Source organism: Mustela nivalis (genome assembly GCF_964662115.1).
Source record: "Mustela nivalis genome assembly, chromosome: 1".
NCBI classification, from domain to species: domain Eukaryota; kingdom Metazoa; phylum Chordata; class Mammalia; order Carnivora; family Mustelidae; genus Mustela; species Mustela nivalis.
In genome coordinates, this window is record NC_139020.1 from 200,222,264 (window position 1) to 200,244,540 (window position 22,277).

General features: G+C 55.3%; 1 protein-coding gene across 2 annotated transcripts in view; it reads left to right on the plus strand.

Annotated features, from left to right (window-relative positions):
• The window catches only part of SLC6A20 (solute carrier family 6 member 20), a 34,009-nt gene that overhangs the window by 2,321 nt on the left and 9,411 nt on the right, over nt 1-22,277 (plus strand). The window contains exons 1-7 of one of the 2 annotated variants that reach the window (XM_082705712.1): nt 10,372-10,443; nt 12,375-12,515; nt 14,311-14,402; nt 15,691-15,918; nt 18,621-18,731; nt 19,500-19,741; nt 20,847-21,009. In XM_082705712.1, the coding sequence (XP_082561838.1) occupies nt 12,401-12,515; nt 14,311-14,402; nt 15,691-15,918; nt 18,621-18,731; nt 19,500-19,741; nt 20,847-21,009 (951 nt within the window). In that variant the 5' untranslated portion in view covers nt 10,372-10,443; nt 12,375-12,400. Of the gene's footprint in view, nt 1-10,371; nt 10,444-12,374; nt 12,516-14,310; nt 14,403-15,690; nt 15,919-18,620; nt 18,732-19,499; nt 19,742-20,846; nt 21,010-22,277 lie in introns of those variants that run through there. The other variant, XM_082705711.1, reaches the window with a different exon arrangement.

Genomic DNA, 22,277 nt, shown 5'->3' on the forward strand with positions numbered 1-22,277 from the left:
GACAGTTCTATGTCAGCGAATGCCTACTTTCTACCTGCACACTTTGCACGAACTGTTTCCTCTACCTGGGAAGCTTCTATAGCCTGGAGGCCTCCTTTCTCTGACTCCCACCAACCCCCGTGGTGGGGTCAGAGGCAGCACCAAAAAGTATTGCTTGGACTGCTGAGCGGGATCTGTTAGAAACGCGTGGGGTACATGAGGTGGGGGTGCGGGTGGTTTTCCCTGAGCCTTTCCCTGTCCAGGGGTGTTGCCTATTAATAAGTGATTTATGTGGCCCAAAAGCCGGGCCATTTGCAGACCCATTCTTCACCTAAAGCTAAAGGGTAAACCAACCACATCATGAAAGTCTCTGGAGGAGGGTTTTTCTCAACAGCACCATGACCCGCCGCCTACAGCCAACAAAGGGCTTATTTATAAACTACAGGGCCAAGTTGTGCCAAAATACTTCCCAGAATAAAGAGGATTAGGGATCCGTGCTCCTTTCCACGGGGCTGGCTCTGCGCGGAAAGTGGGGAGGGGGCTGTGTCCTTCCTGCTGTCCAAGCCAGGTTCCAGCACAAGGAATGTTAATTCTGAAGATTACGTTTCGGGTACCAGCCGCCTCTGCGCAGCATGCCGGCGCTAGAAGAAAAATAGCCCAGAACCTCTTCTGGAACGAGTCAGCGGCCCTCGGTGACCGTGTCAGCGTCCAAGGCACTGTTGTTCTGGAAGAAATCTGGGATGTGAATGCATGGGTTCTCCCATGTAGAAAAGAAATGCACCAGCAACTGCTTTTTACACAAACGTGCTAGAGTCGTGGAAGAGACGCCGACAGATGGGGAACAGTTGTGTGGCCAATGGCAACGTGGTTGATTTTTCTCCTAAGTTTTGTCTCTGTTATATGGGATCTGTGAAGAGGAGGAAGTCAGAGGACTCCTGCCTGCATGGGTTTGATGACTCTCAGATGGGCTGTCCCACTTCCCACTCAAAGCCCCCTTTGCTCCTCTCTGGTGCTTAGAGCATAGCCTTCCCATGATCCTGATAAATGACAGGTCTCTGGCCACTGCCCTCAGAGATTCTGACTCAGGCACCTGCCATGAGGCGGTGGGGGCAGGATCTGCCCTTCTAGCAAGGTCCTAAGTGGTGCTGATGCTGCTGGTCCTTGGAGCACACCTTAGAGGTCAGGGGTGTTCTCATGCCGCCCCCAGGCCAGCAGCTGCTGGGAGTGAGGTAGCAGGGTGCTGGGAAAACATGGAGCAGCCGGCTTTTGATAGAAGAAGTAAGACCTAACTTGGAGCATCTGATGATTACTGCTGTGTAAATATTCCCACCATGGCTGACTTCACACACTCATGTCCTGGGACACGTCCCACCATGAGGTCCCGGGATGCAGGGCTGGCCGCAGTGTGCGCAGGGGGCTCCCGTGAGCTGGTCTCAGCTGCCCCCTGCATGCCCCTGCAGCCACAGCCCTCCCGGCCAGCGCCTGCCCCCCCCCCCCCCCGGGCAGAGCCACAGCAGCTCAGCACGCAGATGGACAGGTGGGTGGCACCTGCTGTGGCTCGCCATTCAGCGTGTGCGCGTGCGTGTGTGATCGATGAATGCTCGTTCGTGTTTCTGCAGTTCTCCTCAGTGAGATTCAGGGGCTGAGGTTCAGGGGCTGTAGTGCATCGAGCCCATAAAATTTCCAAAGTCTGGGAGCCTGGGTGGCTCAGTGGGTTGAGCCGCTGCCTTCGGCTCAGGTCATGATCTCAGGGTCCTGGGATCGAGTCCCGCATCGGGCTCTCTGCTCAGCAGGGAGCCTGCTTCCTCCTCTCTCTCTGCCTGCCTCTCTGCCTGCTTGTAATCTCTCTCTGTCAAATAAATAAATAAATCTTTAAAAAAAAAAAAAAAAAAAATTTCCAAAGTCCACTCCAGATAGTAGGTGAGAGCATGTACTTTGTGCGTCCCTCGAGAAGCCCTGACTGCTGCTGCTGCTGCTGCTGCTACTACTGGGGCTTCTAGACAAGGTGCTGGGAACCGGCTGGTCTGGGCTCTTGGCCGCAGGCCTTCAACGTCTTCCTCCCAGCACCCCTGCAGTCGTTCCTGTCTGTCCCACTCAGAGATGGGAGACAAGTCCAGGGAAGAAAAGGGGGCTTGTGGAGGTGGAGCTGGGGCTTAGGCCATTTCCCTCAGGAAACTGAACCCTCCCCGGACCCCCTGGGGTTGGGGTTTCCTGTTCTGATAAAGGCAAGACCGGAAGTGACTCCTGCAGAGGCCTGGGCCTCCCCCACCCCCACCCCACCTCCTGCCCCTCCCCAGGACAGGACTAACCCTGCCTGGCTCAGGGCCCTTCCCCACATGGCCTGTGACATTCAACCACAGCTTCCCCTGCACACCAGAGGGGGGCTGGCCAAGCACCTGCTGTCTGCTGTGTCCACGCAAGAAAAGCCCTTGACACTTGCAGGCCAGCTCGCTCTCTCCACTCCTGCCCTTCCCCCAAATGTCAGTGCCTCCCCCCTCCCAGAGGGGATACCCCCACTCCTCGCCTTTTCCGGGACACCCCCTACTCCTTAATTTAAAAGTGTCTGTAAAGCTGTGTCTTAACCATGCAGGGCCCCGTGGACTCGGACGTGGCTCACCCCGGTCCCCGCCCCACCCCGGTGGGGAAGAAAGGCCCCCAACCAGATCACAGCATCCACCTGCCAGCGGGGAAGCCTCTAGAAGCCCCCCAAGAGCTGAACCACATGCTGATGTCTGGGTCCCACCCCCAAATCCTGAGTTGGTCTCACTCCTGTCCTTACCAGGAGGCATATTAAAGCTCCCCAGGGGGTCCTGCTGTGCCATAGGGATGAGAACCACCATCTGAGATCCTTCCCCAAACAGACACGATCCTAGAACATTAAACAGTCAACAAGGCAAACCTCCCAGGAGTTTAATTTCAGTTCTTCAACAAGCACGACCGAGGATCTGCTGCTGCCAGGGACAAAGATAGTCATCACCCTGGAGGACGCGACAGCATGGGAAGGTCTCTTCCACAGGGCTCTTCAGGAGGCTTGACCAAGTGCCTCAGGAGGAAGGACTAACTGCCCGGGAGAAACCAGGAGGGCTTCCGGCTGGACAGATGACTCTGAGCTCATCAGGTAGATTTAGGGACAGGATCATTCCGGGCAGAAGAAACCACGTGTGAAAACGACACAGAAGGGTGTACATCTGAGGGGAACGGCTGGAAACTCCACGTGGCCGGGACGTCTGGGGTGGGGGCCCGGCGGGAGGGCACACAAGGAAGGGTCCAACAGGAATGCAGACAGAAGGGCCTCGACTAGCAGGTTGGCAAGATGGAACCAGCATAGTGAACCAGGGTTCCAGGCGGGGAAGGGGCACCTTCAGACCTTACAGAGCCTACGGACGGACCGGATGGACTGATGGATGCCAGGACCGGGTTCACCAGGGAGGCCGGTGCAGGGATACGGCTGGCGGAGGGGCTGGGCAGGGGGTCGGACGAGCAACTGCAAGTTCTAGAACAAGGTGGGAGACAGGATAAGCGGGACTTCCGTTTTTCTTACTTGTGTTTCTGTTCTTTGTTCCCAAAAGTTGATTGGAGTCCACTCGACATAGACTTTTCTGGGAAAGCGGAGATGGGAGGGGGTGACTGAGGAGGAGGCAGGCCATACATGGGGTTGGGTGTGCAGAGAACAGGACTGTGCTCCTCAGAGGGTAGTCCCTGGACAGCAGCTTCTGCATCACCTAGGAAATTGGGTTCTGTACTCCTTAAACACATAGGGGTGCGTGCACACACACACATCCCATAAAGGAAAAGATCAGGGTAAAAAGTCCCTGTGTGGTTTTGGAGAAACAAAGGCATGGAAGTGGAAAGATGGCGTGAGTTTGAAAGCCTGAGCTAACTTGCCCCTGAAAGTGGCTGCCTCTGGCTGTTTGGTGTCTTTGTGGGTCTCAAAGGACAGAGCCGAGATTTGCGGAGATAAATTTCATACAGAGAGGAGTTTCTCTTGTAGGGAGCTTCTTGGGTATAGCAAACAGATACGGTACTGGCTGTGATCATTAGAAAAATAAGTAGCGGGGTACCTGGGTGCCTCTGCCTTCAGCTCAGGTCATGATCTCAGGGTCCTGGGATTGAGTCCCACATCAGGCTCTCTGCTCAGCAGGGAGCCTGCTTCCTCCCCACTGCGCTGTCTGCCTCTCTGCCTACTCGTGATCTCTATCAAAGAAATAAATAAAACCTTAGGAGAAGAAAAAGAAGTAGCGACATGTTCTAGAAGACGTATTCTTTTTTTTTTTTTAAAGATTTTATTTATTTATTTATTTATTTATTTGTCAGAGAGAGAGAGAGGAGCGAGAGTGAGCACAAGCAGACAGAGTGGTAGGCAGAGGCAGAGGGAGAAGCAGGCTTCCGGCCGAGCAAGGAGCCCGATGCGGGACTCGATCCCAGGACGCTGGGATCATGACCTGAGCCGAAGGCAGCCGCTTAACCAGCTGAGCCACCCAGGCGTCCCTAGAAGACGTATTCTTGTGTGTGTGTGTACGCACACACACTTGTACACACACATTGGGTCATAAATGTAAGAATACATGTTCATGGTAGAAAATTTGGAAAATAGAGAAATACATAAAGAAATAAAATACCAAATCACCCCAATTCCAGTAGCCAAAAAGTCATGACTGTTCGATCTGGAGGCATATTTTATTTTATTTTATTTTTAAAGATTTTATTCATTTATTTGAGAGACAGAGATCACAAGTAGGCAGAGAGGCAGGCAGAGAGAGAGGAGGAAGCAGGCTCCCCACTGAGCAGAGAGCCCAATGCGGGGCTCGATCCCAGGACTCTGGGATCACGACCTGAGCTGAAGGCAGAGGCTTTAACCCACTGAGCCACCCAGGCGCCCCTGGAGGCATATTTTATATGTAATTCCATATCTTAATGATCTTACTTTCCCTGTGACAATCAGGGATTGTTTCCAAAATCATTTAATTCTTGACTCTCTTTGAAGCTGTGAACTCACATGGCCCTTCGAGATTCCGTTTACAGACGTAGCACTAACTAATTTGCCCATTCTCCGGGATGGTATGGGACTTGAGCTCACAAACCTTGCAGGCTAGATGTCTGAGTAGTAAGTACATTCTCAAGAGTTTTGCCTCAGACTAGTAGGGCTCCCTGCATGGAGGGTAGAGACCCAGCCCTGCGTCCCCCGCTGATGACTAACGTCTCCGGCCAGCTGTTGACCCTCCGGAGGGGGCACCAGAGCTCCTTCTGGGAAGTCAGTCCTTTTTACAGACATGAGCCCACTTATCCTTGTGAATGGGCTGCTGGGGCTGCCTGATGGGCTGGCTGAGAAGGTGAAACCCTCGGGGGTGGGCTTCCCGGGTGAGAGGGTCCAGGCTTTCCCCTGCTGCCAAAGGCTGCTGTGTCCCTGGGTCCTCTCCTCCCCACCTTTCTCATGATCTGGCAGGCAGTCAGGTCCGGGCCGGTCACCTGCAGACGGGGCTGAACGACCCGAGTGTTCTGCGGGGCGAATCCTGCAGGCAGGGACACTCTGAGCTGCACGGTTCCCAGGAGCCCACCACTGTGGCTCTCTGCTCCGTGGGACCTGGTAACTCATAAAACTTTTTCTTTGCTTACAAAAGTTTTTTTTTTTTTAATGTTTACTGGGAACGAGAGAGTCCTTTCTGTGAACACAGCTAGGGAAACATCTGGTGGAATTTGTTGTTGCAGCTGCTCTGTCCACAGCCATCTCTCCTGCTTGGATCTTTCTAGAGACCCAGGAGATGCACTTGCCGCCCTGCCTTACCCTCTTTCGTTTCCGCTGTATCCTCTTCCCCGGGCTACGGGGTCATTTTTCACTTTTTACTTAAAACCTGCATTGGCTTTAAATTCATTTGCCCTATTTTTTTTCATCTTCATAAAATCTTTTTTCTCCTTAAATTGTCCTTTTTTCCTCGTGGCCCTGACGCTCTTCCTTAAGTGCTGTGTTCTCTCGGCTCTTAGAGACCGGCTTCTAGAAGCTGGCTACAGATTTCTGTGCGTCCTGGCAAATTGCTTTCAGAGGAAAGCATTTATCTGCTTGAGAAACCTTTAGAGGAGCCCTTGTGTCTTGATCTGCGGTGTATTATCCGGGGGTCAAACCCTGCCTTGGAACGCTCACCCTTCCTGAGGCAGAGGGGAAGGCCAGTATAGACTTGCCCCAGGTCCAGATTACCTAATTGCAGCCACAAAATAAAGCGAGAGTTCAAAGGAACCGTCTATGAAATTTTACGGTTTTAACAACGTGATGGTTTTAGCAACCATGACGAACTTTCCCAGACCTCTCCTGTCATCTCTCTCTGCTAAGAGCTTCACAAATTGCCCACCCACGTTGAACCACCCACAAAACCACTTACCATCCAGCAGCCATTCAGCAAACACTCACTGAACGTGCATTTACTCTGTATCGGGCCCCGTGGTGGGAACTGGAGATTCCACGGTGGGCCAGGCAGATCCCCGTCTCCGCACTTGAGAGCTGTTTTGAGAAGTGGGAGTGAGTAGAGCAGTCACTGTGAGGGGGACACCCCCACTTAGCTTTGGGTGATGTGGTGAGGCTCCTGGAGGAAGCTATGTGCGTAGAAGATCCAGAGCGAGCCTGAGGGACTCTGTCCTGCATCCACCAGATACCCACTGTGCGGGGCTCTCTGCTCTGTTCCGAGCAGACCGGCGAGCGAGGGCATCCCTGCTGTGGGGAGCTAGGCAGCAGGCAGACGCTGGAATTACAGCATCATGTCACAGGAGTTACTGCTCAGGAAGTCCAGTGGGGTGAGAAGTTGGAGGGTCTCTCTGGTGCGGGGGCCATGGTCGCTCAGGCAGACCAGGAAGGCCCCTCTGAGTGGGGGCAGGTTGGGTAGAGAAATGAGAGAAGGGAGAAGAAAGCATTGCAGGCAGAGGGCTGGATCCGTGGGAAGGGCCCCGGGGCTGCAGGGGCTTGAGGGAGGCCTCCAGCCTGGAGAGGAGAGCGGAGCCCTGGGTCTCAGAGCCTCAGAGGCCGTGGGAAGGAGTGTGGGTGTTATTCTAGGTGTGAGAAGAAGCCAAGTAGGCTTTAACCAGATTATGTGTGGGAAGGGCAGAGAGGGGACACAGTTGGACGATCAGCTGTCAGGAGGGAACTGTGGAGTGGACGGACACCAGGAAGACCAGCCCCGGGACACGAGGATGCTCGCTGGGGAGGTGGCTGTAAGAGCTCTCCAGGCTTGGAGCTGCCTTTGTATCTCAGCGTAGAATTGTCCTCTGTGACTAACCATTCATTCCCCACACCCAGGGTTGTGCAGATGCACATAGGCCCGTGCCACCTGACCTATCTCGGCACCCCAGAGCCCTCTGAAGCTTAAGGACGTAGAAGGAATGATGGAATTCGAGGGTCACCCGTCGGCAGCCAGCGCGACGACGGGTGTCTCCCGCAAGAATCCTTAGGGGCTGCTCAGTCTGGCGGGCAGGGGTCTGATGGGAAGCAGGAGGGTGACCTCAGCTCAAAATACTTCCCCAGCAAATTCACATCATCATTTCCAAGGGGGCAAACCTGTAACTTTCCACAGAGAAACCTGGCAGAGCCTACCTTGACCAAGTGAGCCAAGTGAACCCACCCGAGAGCAGGGCAAGGTGGCATCATGTGCCCCTGGACAAAGACCCAGGTGGCTTCGGTGTTCCTGCCAAAACCCAAAGCAGGGGACATTCCACAGAAGAACTGGTTAGGATTCTCTGGCAGGTCAAGGTCGTGAAAGACCAGGAGAGCTCGAGAGGCTGTCCCAGTGTGAAGCTGAGTGAGGGGATCCAGCCCGGACACCACGCGTGATGGTGAAGCCGGGGGAAGGATGGGGGTGGGGGAATTGGTCAAATCGCAGGAAGGTCTGCGGGTTGATATTTTGTTGGTTTGTTTGTTTGTTTGTTTGATAAAGAGAGATCACAAGCAGGCAGAGAGGCAGGCAGAAAGAGCGGGAAGCAGGCTCCCCACCAAGCAGAGAGCCCGATGCGGGGCTCGATCCCAGGACCCCAAGACCATAACCCGAGCCATGAAGGCAGAGGCTCAACCCACTGAAGCACCCAGGTGACCCAGGTCTGTGGGTTAAATCCTTCAGCTGCTGCCGTGTCACTCTCCTGGTTCTCCTTGCCCTGGGATTATGCAAGAGAATGTCCTCCCTTTTAGGAGCTGTGTGATGAAGGATTGAGAGGTAAAAAGGGGGAGGGGGGCAAAAAACGAAGTAGTACGTAGAGCAGTGAATTCTTTCTCGCAGTTCTGTGGGTGCCTGGGGATTTCTCTAGGCTTCATCAGGCCTGGCTCTTGTGGGGATGTCCGCCTGCAAGTCCTCCCACGTGGGCACTCGGCATGGAGTTCGATGGGCCATCGGTTCTCCTCCTGTGGCTTCTCTTCCCCGGGTCGTGGGAGCAAAGGATTTTCATCCGTCTCTCCCTGACGATGGGGTCTGCTCATACTAAGGCAGGATTAGAGGAGAGAAGTCCGTGGAAGAGGGCTGGTCAGTGGACTCATTTTCAAACTGATCACAAAACTAATTTTTCTTTTCTTGAGATAAACAGGAAAGTAGACTTTTTTTTTTTTGGTGTCCATTCTAAGAATTTTGATAAACGTTTGGTTGCGTAGTAATGCCCCTTAGAGTCAGCCCTTCCCTTCCCGACCCCCAGCAACCACAGATCTGTTTTCTGTCCCTATGGGGTTGCTGTTTTCCAGAATGTCCTATAAGGAGAATCATACAGTGCGGAGCCTTTCAAATCTGGCATCTTTATCTTAGCATAACACTTCTGAGAGTCTGTGGTGCTCTAGCGTGGATTAGTAGTTTGTTCCTTTTTGCTGGCTGAGTAGTATTTCATTGTATGGATGTACCACAACTTACTTGTCCACTCACCCAATGGAGAACCCCTAAGTTGTTTCTAGTTTCTGAGGACTCTGAACGGAGCTGCTATAAACATTCATGCAGAGGTTTTGATGCGAATGTTGTCGCTTCTCTAGAGGAAACACATAGGGGTATGATGGCTAGGGCACACAGGAAGAATGTGCTTCACTTTATGAGAAACTGGCAAATCCCTTTCCAGAGGGGCTGCACCACCTTTCAGGCCAGCAGCCATGCCCGGGAATGCCCTCAGGTTCTCGCCAGCACTCAATATAGTCAGCCTGGTTTATTTTAGCCATCCTGATAGGTGTGCAGTGGCATCTCACCGTGATCCGTATGCTTATTTTCACAATGAACACCGACATGGAGCATCTTTTCATGAGCTCATTTGCCATTCGTATATTTTCTTTGCTGAAACGTCTGTTCAGATCTTTTGCACTTTTTTTTGAATGGGTACTTCGTTTGCTCATTGTTCAGTTTGGAGAGTCCTTTACAAATTCTAGAGGCTGTCTTTGTCAGATTTGTGTTTTGCACATGTTTCTCCCAGTCTTGAGCTTGCCTTTTTCATTTTGCAACCTGTGTCTGTCACAGCACAATTTGAAGATGAGATCTGACTTATCATGGCCATCCTTCATAGACAGTGCTCTTGAGGCGGTAGGTGAGAAATCTTTGCCTAGCCTGCGGTCAGAAAGTTTTTCTCCTGGGCCATCTTCTAGAAGTTTTCTAGTTTTGAGTTGTGCTTATGGGTCTGTGATCCCTTTTGAGGTACGGGGGGGCGGGGGTTCTAAAATGTGAGATACGGGTTGAGGTTCATCTTTTTCTGCATCGGTGTTCAGTTCTAACACCACTTGAAAATCTCTTTAAAAAGATTTCATTTATTTATTTATTTGATGGGGGGTGGGCACAACCTGGGGGGGGGAGGGTGTGGCGGCAGACGGGGTGAGGAAGAAGCAGACTCCCTGCCAAGCAGGGAGCCCAGTGCGGGGTTCGATCCCGGCACCCTGGGATCATCGTCTGAGCTGAAGGCAGAGGCTTTAACCCACTGCGCCACCCAGGCGCCCCTCTAAAAACCATTTGTTGAGAAAACAGTTGCAGAGTGAACTCCTGGGGATCATGTGTTCGGGTAGTTGGAGGAGGGGAGGGGAGATAGAAATGTCCGATGGGCGGACCTCGAGTGCCCCTGTGACCCCACCTGGGCACCGGGTCTTGGATTTCCAGCCTCCCCATGGGCCGTGGGCCATCAGGCAGGCCCTGCCAGAGAGAAAATCTGCCGTGGACCTTGCCAAGCCTCGTGTGGTTACTGTTTAACACCTTGGGTGCAAATGAGCTTTTCTTATGCCAGCGGAGGGTTTGAATGCTGTTCCAAGCAGGTGATGTCCATGCAACCTTTGTTGTTAGGTTTGTGGTGGGTGGGGGACCCCCCCCAACAACCTCCGCCTCTTGAACTCCCTGCTCCAAGAAGAACCTGGGGAGATGCCAAAACATGTTGCTACAGGGCAGGATGCGAGCAGGGCCTGGCAGAGTCGTCAGCGCAGAGTCCAGAAGTGAGAGGGGAGCACGTGTCATGGGCCCCAGTGTAAGTGGGGAGGACGGAGCCAGCAAGGTGAGGCCTGGCGGTGGTGGCATAGTCGGTGCCTTTCTCTCTGTGGTGGGCGATGGCCCTGCTTGCTCTCTGCTTGGTCTTGGTGCCAGCGATCCTCTTTCTGGGATTTTTGCCCCGAGGAAAGAACCGAACACGTGGGCCAGGCTGTGTCCCACTGCTCTGTTTAGGATGACAGAGGATGAAATGAGTCTGGGCATGTTTTCCTAGTGGAACGTCAGGCAGCTACCAGGGGGGTGATGCACATGGACATGCTGCGGTCGGGAGAGGGATCGTGAGATCCCACTGGGGGAGAAGAGGGACCTCAGGGTGTTGTGTGTACAGTGAAGGCATTGTTGCAAGCATTAGATGTTCACATAAGCATTTATATTTCATTCTCTGACCTGAACCCTTTTGCAACCGGTTCCTTCTGTAACCAGCCCTTAATCCCCACAGCTGTAGTGTCAGGGTTTTATGTTAATCAGGAGTCCTGCTCTCTTTTCCTCCTGGACCTTTTGTCAGACCCACTGCCAAGGAGCTGGGTGCTCCGGAGGTGGAAGAGATGAGTAGGGCTTCAGAGAAGGAGGGAAGGAGGGGTGGGGCTCCCGGGAGAAGCAGCAGGGCAAGGCCCTGCGAGCAGGGGTGGAGGGAGCCCCCAGCAGGGGTCAGCAGTGGGCAGGGCTTCCAGAGCTCCGGCCACACCGCTGGCTCCCTGCTGTCCTCACAGGCATTCGTCCACTCACGGCTGCTCAGGGACCCGTGGGTTTTAAGTTTGTGTTGGCGATCGTACTCTTCATTAAAATAAAATGTTAGACCGAGGGCCCCCGCATACAACAGATACACTACAATAGAGATACTCTGTCAAAGAAGATGGTGGCTTGGGCTCTGTGTGTTGGGGACCCCTGGTCTCCCCACACATAACACATCAGGGCCCCTGCCTACGTCCTTGGTTGGTACAACAGAAGATGGACTAGGGTCTCTGGCAGAGGAGCTGGGGCAGCTGAGGCGTTGAGAAAGGCACTCCAGGGGCTTGGGACAGGGGCAGTTTTACTACCTGGGATGGAAGTATGTCAACTTTTTTTTTTGTTTTTTTTTTATAAAAGATTTTATTTATTTATTTGACAGGCAGAGATCACAAGGAAGCAGAGAGGCAGGCAGAGAGAGAGAGAGAGAGAGAGAGGAGGAAGCAGGCTCCCTGCTGAGCAGAGAACCCGATGTGGGACTCGATCCCAGGACCCAGAGATCATGACCCGAGCCGAAGGCAGCGGCTTAACCCACTGAGCCACCCAGGCGCCCCAGTCAATGTTTTAACGAACAAGTCCCCGTGTCATCCAGGGACACAGGGTTGAACAGATGGAGGGATAAGTAGAAAGATGGAAAGTGGGAAGCATGGACGGACGGACGGATGATGGATGGTTGGATGGGTGACGTGGATGGGATGAGTGGTTGTTGAGTGGTTGGAGGGTTGTTGAGTGGTGGGAGGGGTGGGTGGATTGATGGACCAATGGAAGAACACGGATGGGTGAATGACAGATGGGGGCCAGGAATGAAAGAACAGCGTGTTGGGGCACCTGGGTGGCTCAGTGGGTTAAAGCCGCTGCCTTCAGCTCAGGTCATGATCTCAGGGTCCTGGGATCGAGTGCCGCATCAGGCTCTCTGCTCAGCGGGGAGCCTGGTTCCCTCTCTCTCTCTCTGCCTGCCTCTCTGCCTACTTGGGATCTCTGCCAAGTAAATACATTTTAAAAATCTTAAAAAAAAAAAAACAAAAAAGAACAGGGGGTTGTGGGACAAGAGAGGGAAGGCGGAGAGTTGGAGGACGGATGGAGAGGTAGAAGGATGAATGCACATGTGGAAAGACTGAAGGGCGGCTGGAGGGACATGGGAATGGAGGTCCTACGGGCTGCAGAGTGAAACCTGTCAGTGATGGCCTGGTCTTGGCCCCTGGACACCCGCAGGCAGCTTCCTGGTGCCCTACCTCGTCATGCTCATTGTGGAGGGCATGCCTCTGCTGTACCTGGAACTGGCCGTGGGGCAGCGCATGCGGCAGGGAAGCATCGGCGCCTGGAAGACCATCAGCCCCTACCTTGGTGGTGTCGGTAAGTGGGTCCTCTCCCATCTGGGGGGCCCCCCTGGAGACCCCCTGCTGTATCCCGGACACCAGGGGGTGCGGGTGGGAGCCCACGGGCAGAGCAGCTGGAGCAAGGAGCCCGCACAGGTCCTAAGAGCAAGCCCTTGAGGGTGGACACATGGCCTGGGTTTGGGGGCTGTAGAATGCCAGTAGAGAGGGCAGGATTTCTTACTCGTGTGCCACTGAGAAAGGAGGGGATGCGTACCCACTGAGGGGCGGATGCCACATTGCTTCTCTTCTCCGGGCCTCCGTTTGCTCTCCTGTAAAAGGAAGCTAGCTGCCCCCATCAAGGAGCTGTAACACAGGATCCAGCCAGCTTCCCTTCTAGGTACCTGTGCCTGCACGTACGTGGCACAGAACAATGTCTCCCACTCTGTGAGCACCAGCTCCATACCAGGTGCCTGCCAGTACTATAGATGCTCACAGGCCCACATGCTCTGGGTCACAGCACTGAGATCCTACGGGATGCGTTGGTCCCTCCATGCACGGAGGCAGAGCCTGCATGCACACCTCCCCTGAGCGACTGCCAGCAGGCGTCCGGGCACCTCTCGGAGATCGTTAACCTGCCCTGTGCAACCCTCACGCGTGTGTGGCTCACGTTTCAGAGATGCCTGCGCGCCGCGGGAGGGACTTTGGCCCACACGGGGCCACGGTGTCTTGGGCTCCACCCTCCTGCCCCCAGGCAGGAAGGCAGGCAGGCGCACAGGGTGGTGTTTTGGGAGCAAGAGGGACATACATGGGCCTGGGATGTAGCCTTTGTGCAAAAGCGATGCGCCCGTGCCCTCCCAGACCATCTCCAAACCCCAGCAGCCACCTCATCCTGAAGGGCTGTTAATTTTTAACAAGGAGGTGTGTGGTTTTACAATCGGCCCCTGTCATCAATTGCAGAGGGCTCTCCAAGGTGGCATGTGATGCCTCAGAGGAAAGCTACCAGATGCTTGTGCCAAGCCCAGGTGCGGGCGAATGTTTAACCACTGGCCCTCGAGGAGGGCGGGGGTAGGGAGGATCTGGCTGTAGCGTTCACCAGTACCCCTGGTGTAAATATTTGCACTGGTGCTGCGGGGGGCTGCAGACCTTTCACGTTTCAGATGAGCGTTTCTGTGCCAGCGCCTGTTCCACAGGGCAGGGGTGCCTCTGGGGGGCTGGTGTGGGTGGGTGTCGTGCACCCCTGCCCTGGGCCCTGCAGGCTGGCCAGGTCAGCGCCAACCAGTCCCCTCCCCTCCCTCCCCTCCTCACACCCCGTCCCACACCCCTCCTCCCTGCTGCCATGAAGCCGGGCTGGGCACAAGGAACCCCACTTGAGGGGAGCCCCAGGGGACATCTGTGACCTCCAGCATTGGGGTGGCACTGGGCAGGGTGAGCAGGCCACTCACACTCTGTGCTGAGCCCATGCCTGCCACGTCACAGCTGAGCGCTCTCAGGCCATCTCCCTGCCTCATTTTCTCCTCTGGGAAGTGCGTGTAATAACGCCCAACCCCCGACCCGTGACCACATTGTTGCCAAGACCTAAGGCCCAGCAGGTGCTCGACGTCGCACCTGGCACGGAAGTGTGGCAGACTTGCATTGGACTCACGTCCTCAGGGTCGGGGAATGAGGTTGTGGGGACGGACTGGCTCTTAGAGAGGGGCCCGTGGGCGCCCGGCCACAGCTGGCCCTCCCGCAAAGCGGCCGGAGGAGGCTTTGCTGTCCTGGTGCAGTCACTGGGACGCGCCCCGGGCTGGCGGACACGGGCCAGGCCTCAGCACCCCTCTGCCTCCTCCCAGGCCTGGCCAGCGTGGTGGTGTCCTTCTTCCTGTCCATGTACTACAACATCATCAACGCCTGGGCCTTCTGGTACCTCTTCCACTCCTTCCAGGTGAGTCAGCCCAGGTGGGAGCAGGAGCCACCCCCAGGGGGCAGCCTCCGGGGCTGGGGTCGGGGGCAGGCCGAGCACCCCACGCCAAGCGGCGGGCTCCTGCCGTGGTGGGCACGGGCGTGTGTGGCTCCGCGTTCCCTCTGAAAGATAGGACCCCTCCACCCTCCACAAAATACTGAGCAGCACCCCTGGAAATCTATGGAGAGAGCCCCTGGGGAGGGATTCGGCCAACCCAGCAAGACAGGAGGGGAGCCCTTCCTCCGCCTCCGGCTCACCCCCCACCCCCGCTGCTCCGGTCACTCATCCTTCCAGCTTTCCGACTCCAGACTGAGCCCCCACTTTGCCCTGCAGACCCGAGTTCTTGTAGAGGGACCCTTGGCCCCCCTGTAACACAATAGGGACTGCTCCCAAAGATAAACATTTTAAACCCATACTTCTGAAGATAGCCGCAGTGGGCGTTCATGGTAGTGAGTGGGAGGGGGCTGAAAATCACAGAGAAGAGAGAACCCTGATTCCTCACGAGGTGCTCCTTGTGTCCAGGCCAACAGGGGTCTTTGCTTCTGCCGCCCGTGCTCAGTGCCTTTCGTCAGTGCCTGCCCGTCACTCTTGGGGAACCCCCCTACCAGCCTCTGCCCCTTCTTGCCCTCCAGCAGCCACCCTCGGTCCCTGACAGAAGGTCACTGGGCAGATGCCACACCCTTTGCCCCTGACCCAGGCCTGCATAGGACAGACACTGCCCCCAAGTTCCGAAAGCAAGGCAGGGCTGGCCATGCACTGTGGACTAACCCTAGCTTGTGGGGCCGCTCTCTGGAGCACAGCGGCACAGCCTTGAATCTTCGGAACCCCAAGTAATGCTTGGGTGAATGACCTCAATGAGCCTCCCCGGTCACCCCGCTGGAAAATCCCAGTGTACATCCTTGACACGAAGGACTCCCTGCTCTGAGCTTAGTTGTAGCCACTCATCTCCCTGACTCCACAGCCCTGCCCGTCCTCCACCTTCTGGGTAGAAACAGCAGCTCCTTGTACTCTCCCCACGGGTGACAGTTCTGATCCTCTGTGCAGACCTGTCATGTATAGTTGGGCAGGTCACGCACTGAACAAGAGCCCTCCAGCTAGAGTTGCTGTATACATCGCCGGTATTGCAGATCTGTATTGAGCTTGTGATCCCTGTCTGTGCCCCTGACCGGCCCCTCCCGTTCCCTGCCCAGAATGGCCGCTACCAGGGCCATTCCCATTCTTCCCACTCAACCCTCACCTGTCTGTGTAAATGCTTCTTTTGATCCCAAAGGATCCCCTGCCATGGTCTGTGTGCCCGCTGAACGACAACCACACGGGCTACGACGAGGAGTGTGAGAAGGCGTCCTCCACGCAGTACTTCTGGTACAGGAAAACTCTCAACATCTCCCCGTCCATCCAGGACAGCGGGCGCGTGCAGTGGGAGCCGGCGCTCTGCCTCGTCCTGGCCTGGCTGGTGGTGTACCTGTGCGTCCTGAGGGGCACCCAGTCCACTGGCAAGGTGGGGACAGCAGAGCCCCTGCCTGGGGCTGGGCACTGCCAACGGCTGCCTTCCGCCCTCCGGGGGTGGGGGTGCGGGGGACACTCGGCTTGGGGGGGGGACACTGGGCCAGCGGGGAGGGTACGGACACAAATCACCTCCCAGACCACCAGGCACATGGCCAGTGGTGCTCTGAGTTACCATCTCGAAAGGAGGACTTTCCCACTGCCTAAAAAGATGAGTGTTTTTGTGCCAGCCAGCCCCACGTCCATACCACCCAAGGGGCGCCAAGCAACTAGACAGTGAGTTTTCCCTTCCCTGGAGATGTCCCCATGATGCCCTTGCCGCTGACCCTTCAATTTAGCAGCAAGGTTGGTGTCGCCTGGAGGGCTTGTAGAGCTCTGATGTTTCACTCCTCCCTGCACCCCCTGCCCGGAAGTCCTGGAGTCATCGGTGTGGCGAGGAACCTGAGCATGGGTTGATGAAAGCTCCCCCAGGTGATTCTAATCTGCAGCTGAGTCTCAGAACCTTGGTTCTAAGCTGCTGTCAGTGACCTTGCAGGGCTGTCCCACCAGATGGATGAACCTTCCCCTCGTTGGTGCCTCCCCAGGTTCATTCTCCGGCAGGGGCTCGGATGCTCTTTGATCTGCCCCATGGAGAAAGTGTTCCTACAGTCTCTCCAGCACCTGGCATCTTTCTGGAGCTGCAGCAGATGCCCTACCCTCCCCCTCCTGGAGCGTGCCCCGTCCTCATACTCGGGCACTCGTCCTACCTGATCCCTTGTGGGTTGGACCTTGTCTCCATCTTGGGGAGCCCTTCATAGTAGGGTTCATCATCCCATTCACATGAGGCATCGAGGGGCAGAGGGACCTGCCCAAGGGCACCAACCAGTGAGGGCGGAGCCCGGGCAGACCCATCTTTGCCCCTGAAACTCCCCAACCTCTTGGTTTGGTGAACTACCTTCTGTTTGTTCTTCCCGGCCATTCATGACATAATTCACCCCAGTTTTCCCTTCAGAAGGTCCTAAGAGGCCACCAGTCCTCATCCTCTTGACCACCTGGGTTGCCGCCTAAAGCCCCACCATGTTTCTCTCGAGGCCACAAGACCAGAACTGCTCATGATATTTTAGGTGCCCTGTGATGACCCCAGGGCCATGCCCATCCCACGGCCAGGCTGAGGGACTAATGAGTCCTCTCTGGAAGAATTTAGAGCCTGCAGCTACTCACGTACTCAAGCTGTCCCATCTTGAAGCTTGGCTCATAGTTATACTCATTAAAAAAAGTGTTCTTTGCAATTTGTCTTTGCCAGATCATCATCAACGTGACAAAGATCTGAGGGCAGCATCTGTAAACTTGGGAGATTTAATGAGGCCATCTCTTTTCGAGATCATTTATAAATGTGTGAAATGAGGTCATGTCCTGCCGTGAACTACTGCTATTTCCTCTGCTCAAGCCACGCCCACTCTCGATGCAAAAGTACCCCCGCAGCTTTATTTATGGGGGAGTAATTCGGTTAAAAACCCTGTACTATTTCCTGGCCTCTTCTCTTGGAATCTCCTCCCCCCCCAACCCCCAACTTCAAGAGTTGTCCTGGATGGGTCAGAAATGATCTCTCCCCATGGTGTAGGCTGGGTCACCTGTCCAGCTTCCCTGATGGGATAGAAGTGAGCCCAGAGTGCTGCTGGGAAACTTATTGACCTGAGGGGAAGGGGGTGAAGTTCCAAGGGCCTGCCCTCAGTATCCAGTAAGTGTCCACCAGTTACGGACATTGGTTACCCCTCTCCAGTTGTCCTCAATGGTCTTCAGCTCACGGCCCCCCTGTCCTTGACCACATCTGTCTCCATCTTGCTCCTGGATTATTTTCCTATCAAGTCAGTTGGCTTGATGGCTCTTCTCAAATTACAACGGCTCTGAGAGGAATCAGTGATAAGAGATAGGCCCCCACCTCTGCCTGCTATACCAGGGGGGTGCGGATGCGAACCGCTCATCTGGTGGCCTCAGAAGATTCTGGGCAAGATGGTGCCGCACACCTCAGCAGGAAATGGGGGCTGAGGGCGAACCCATCGGGGCCCTCCAACCAGATGAACCTAATCTTCAAGCAAACTGCTTTTGCCGAAAGAATTTTGCAAAATACCTCTGTGCTTTCCGTCAAGAGACTAGGGTGCCTACATGGGTTGATTCAGAGAAAAAGTGCCGGGTCTGGATGGACAGGCGTGCACCTGCAGGTCCCGGTATGAAGGTTGTTTAAGAGTTTGCGTCAGCAGGCCTGGGGGTACAACGCTGCTGCCGGAACCACCATGGAAACCAAGAATAAAATATCACTGAGCTCGCGATGCCTGTCAGGGAAGGATTTGGTTGAAGAAAAATGCCACTCATGTGCAGAAACAAAGTCAGATGATCGAATTTCTGTCATCTTTCTGATAGGGACATTGTCCCCACACCAGCATCATTACGTTTCCACGAACCCTCATGGCCAAGTTTTTCTTGGGTCTCAGTTCTGCAGAGAGATGCCATGTCTGCAAGCCCCTGAGGGTTTTGTTTTTTTCCCCTTTTCCCCAGCCCAAACTGAGAACCATTCCAGTTGTCAATAGCCTAAATGCCCGAGACAGAGTGGCATGCTCTGTGGGGACCACGCAGGGGTCTGTCCCAGGGACAAAGGAGCTCAGGTGATCGCGGGTCACAGGGAGGCTGACGTTGCCCTCTGCCGCCCTCTGGTGTCCGCAGGTGGTATACTTCACCGCGCTGCTGCCTTACTGCGTGCTCATCATCTACCTGGTCCGGGGCCTCACGCTCCACGGAGCCACTAACGGCCTAGCCTACATGTTCACGCCCAAGGTACGGATTGGAGGGAGGGGGTACCCCCCCCCGTCCTGCAGGGTGGGTGGACAGGCGGGGGAGACTCAGGACGGTGGGAGCAGTGTGGGTTACCTACGAGCGCTGGGTCCCCACCTCCGCCAGGCGGGGGTCCTGTTCATGCTGGGGGCACTGAGTCTTTTGTCCACCCATGCGCCTCAAGGTCCCTGCACCCCAACCGACTACAGCCCTGGCCTCATGTCTGGCCTTGCACCTGTCCTCCTAGCAGCCTGTGGACCGTATGATGTGTCGTCCAACTGTCTCCCGCACCCCTTTTCCTGCAGGGGTGAATCCACTGCAGGGTATTCTGGGATCCCTCCCCAGCCCACCCGCTCCCCTGCGCCCCACAGCCCACGCTCCTCTGTGGGCAGGGTGTGGGGAGATGGGGGGTACTATTTCCTTTGGGACAAAACAAGTTCTTTACTTAGCAAATCTGGCCCCTGGAAACAAAAGGACTGGTAGTGCCCCCACCCCAAAATGCCCCCCACCCCCAAAATGCCCCCCCATTCCAGATGGCTCCCAGTGTCTTAAGTTAACCTCACGCTGGATTTTTCAATTGCGCACGTCCACTGGGAAGGGCACCACGGGGAATTGGACGGGAGCGATGTGTGCATGTCAGGCGCTGGGGAGTTGATGGGCCCCGGCCCGGGGGCCACAGTTGCAGTGGGTCCCCTGCTGCCGGGCCTTCCGCCCTCTACCGGCAGGTCAACAGGAGTGGTTCAGTGGCCCCCTCCCCTGCTGGCTTTGCAGCTGGAGCAGCTGGCCAACCCCAAGGCCTGGATCAACGCAGCCACCCAGATCTTCTTCTCCCTGGGCCTGGGCTTCGGCAGCCTGATCGCCTTCGCCAGCTACAACGAGCCGTCCAACAACTGCCAGAAGCACGCCATCATCGTGTCCCTCATCAACAGCTCCACTTCCATCTTTGCCAGCATCGTGACCTTCTCCATCTACGGCTTCAAAGCCACCTTCAACTACGAGAGTTGCTTGAACAAGTAAGCCCACCCCGGGGCCACATCGGGGGGGGGGGGGTGCGCATCCCCGCAAGCTCCCAGGGCCGTTGGGAAGACGTGAGCGCCGGGAAGACAAGGGGTGAGGGGCAGAGGGCACTGGCTTTGCAGCCCTCGCTCCAAGCCCCAGCCTGAGCACCCCTGCCTGAGGGGCTGAGGGCAGTTCAACGGACAAGCCTTCCTTTCTTCTGCCTCATCTCCCCGACCTTGGAAGTAGTCGAGCGGCTCTGTGGGTGAGCCCTTAATAGGACAGAGTCTGCTCTCTGTCTCCCCCTACCCGAAACACCACCACCCGCATCCACATCCCGTGTGGGAGTCACCGGCCACAGCCGGCTACTTACAGATTTAAATGGGGATGGATTTATATAATTAACTCAATTTTTAATTAAATTAATTAGTTGATTAAATGTTAATTAATCAAAGTAGTTGTGATTTTTTTTTAAAGATTTTATTTATTTTTTTGACAGAGAGAGATATCACAAGTAGGCAGAGAGGCAGGCAGAGAGAGAGAGGAGGAAGCAGGCTTATCCACGGAGCAGAGAGCCCGATGCGGGGCTCGATCCCAGGACCCTGGGATCATGACCTGAGCTGAAGGCAGAGGCTTTAACCCACTGAGCCACCCAGGTGCCCCAGTAGTTGTGATTTTAAGTTAAGTCAGTTAAATTTCTGTTTAAATTGATTTCCACTTACATATAAATGAATTCAGGTCGGTTTCAGTGTTACACTCGCCACATCCAAGGGCTCAGCTGCCACCGCCCCCACCCCCACCCTGTGGTTAGTGGGGGCCCCAGAATATTCCTATCATCCCAAACATTCTGGAAGACCATACCGGCCCAGAGGTGAAGGTGGCTTAGCTGGGCCATCTCTGGGCTCATCTCTGGTCCTACCTGAGGCTCCATCAAAGCCATTCAAAATCACACACCCCGCTCCTCCACCCCTGCTAAACTTGAAAAAGCCACAGATCTACAGATTCCCTTTGTTGGAGAGACCCTGCCCCATCAGAGGGGAAGGACCCCCAGCAGCCCAGCTTCAAGAGGGTGACCGTGGCCTTTCTAATCAGCCAAGGTCCGTGTGGTCCTCTGCTCTGCAGGGTGATTCTGCTGCTGACCAATTCCTTTGACCTGGAGGACGGCTTTCTGACCACCAGCAACCTGGAGCAGGTGAAGGGCTACCTGGCGTCCACCTTCCCCGGCAAATACAGCGAGGTGCTCCCGCAGATGAGAAACTGCAGTCTGCAGGCAGAGCTGGCCACGGTAAGGCGCGGGCAAGGTCTTGGCCAACTTCTCTCCCCCGAGAGCTGGGACAAGTGCGAGCTGGGGGCTGGGGGAGGGGGTGTTCTGTAGTCAGCCACAGGGTTGGGCCTGTGCGTCATTTGCCAGATGGAGTGACCCCTTCTTTGCAAATGCCCGTGAGTTGGGGGGGGACCTGCCAGTTCATACCCAGCAGGAGGCATTTGACATTAACTTTAGTTCTCCTGAATCCCTCCCACGGATGCTGCACTGGGGGATCCCGGGGCCTGGAGCTGTTTCCGTCACCGTCATGCTGCGATCACAGGCCTTCTGGTCTAAGCCGTGGTTAGAGATGTCTGGCTGCTTGGCCAACCATAGCTAAACAGCTTAAGGCAACTGGGGTATAACCCACCCGCCCCCACCAGACCCCTTCTGCTGTGGCTCAGGAGCTGGCTGAGCCCACCCCAGGGAGTCTGGCACCCTGTCAACGTGGGCCACCTTCCCGGGGAACGTTGGCTCTGGCTCGGGCAGTCGGTTTGCATCGCTGTTACTGATCGGCTCATTTCATGCACGAGTCAACACTGTCCTTCCTGGCTCTCTGCTCACCCCGGCCTGTGGCCTGACACCCCCTTCCCGCCCCCGCCCCCCACTCCCCAGCCCCCAGCCTTCGAGGCCTTGATCCATTCCCCTTGGGCCTCAGCTCCTGATCCATGTTCTCACTTCAAAGTTCCTTTATGTTTGGGGGCCCCTGGAAGCTTTCCTCCCTGACTTCTGGGCTTGGCTCAGTGTCCGAGAACGAGGGGGTGACAGATGGATTCAGACTGTCTTTTCCTATTGGCGTTCGTTGCTGGGTTTTCCCTCCCCCGCGCTGCCTTATTCTCTGCTGTTTGGAACTGATCTAGCGAATTTCTCCTCTCGAATTTGTCCTCTGCCTTTTTAACTCAACCAGGTCTGAAATTCAACAGGGTCTTGACTTCCCGCCCACCAGGAACAGGGACTGTAGTTTTAAATACCTCCTGTGTCCGCCAGTGTCCTTTTCCTCAGCCCCTGTGTCGGAAGCTGTGCTGTTTTACACGACAATGTGTGTGTGTGTCTCCTCACCTTTGTGCCTTTTTACCTGTTCACTATTTACTCTGGCACCCCAGACATCTTCCAGAATCATTATCTCCCTTAAAACCCATTCCTTTAGAGCAGCCTGCTTTTTTCCCCTCTTTAGTTTTAATTCCTATATCATTCCCGAGCTGTATTCATTTCCGGTGTATAGCACCTGCTTCTTGGTAAATTTTCTCGGA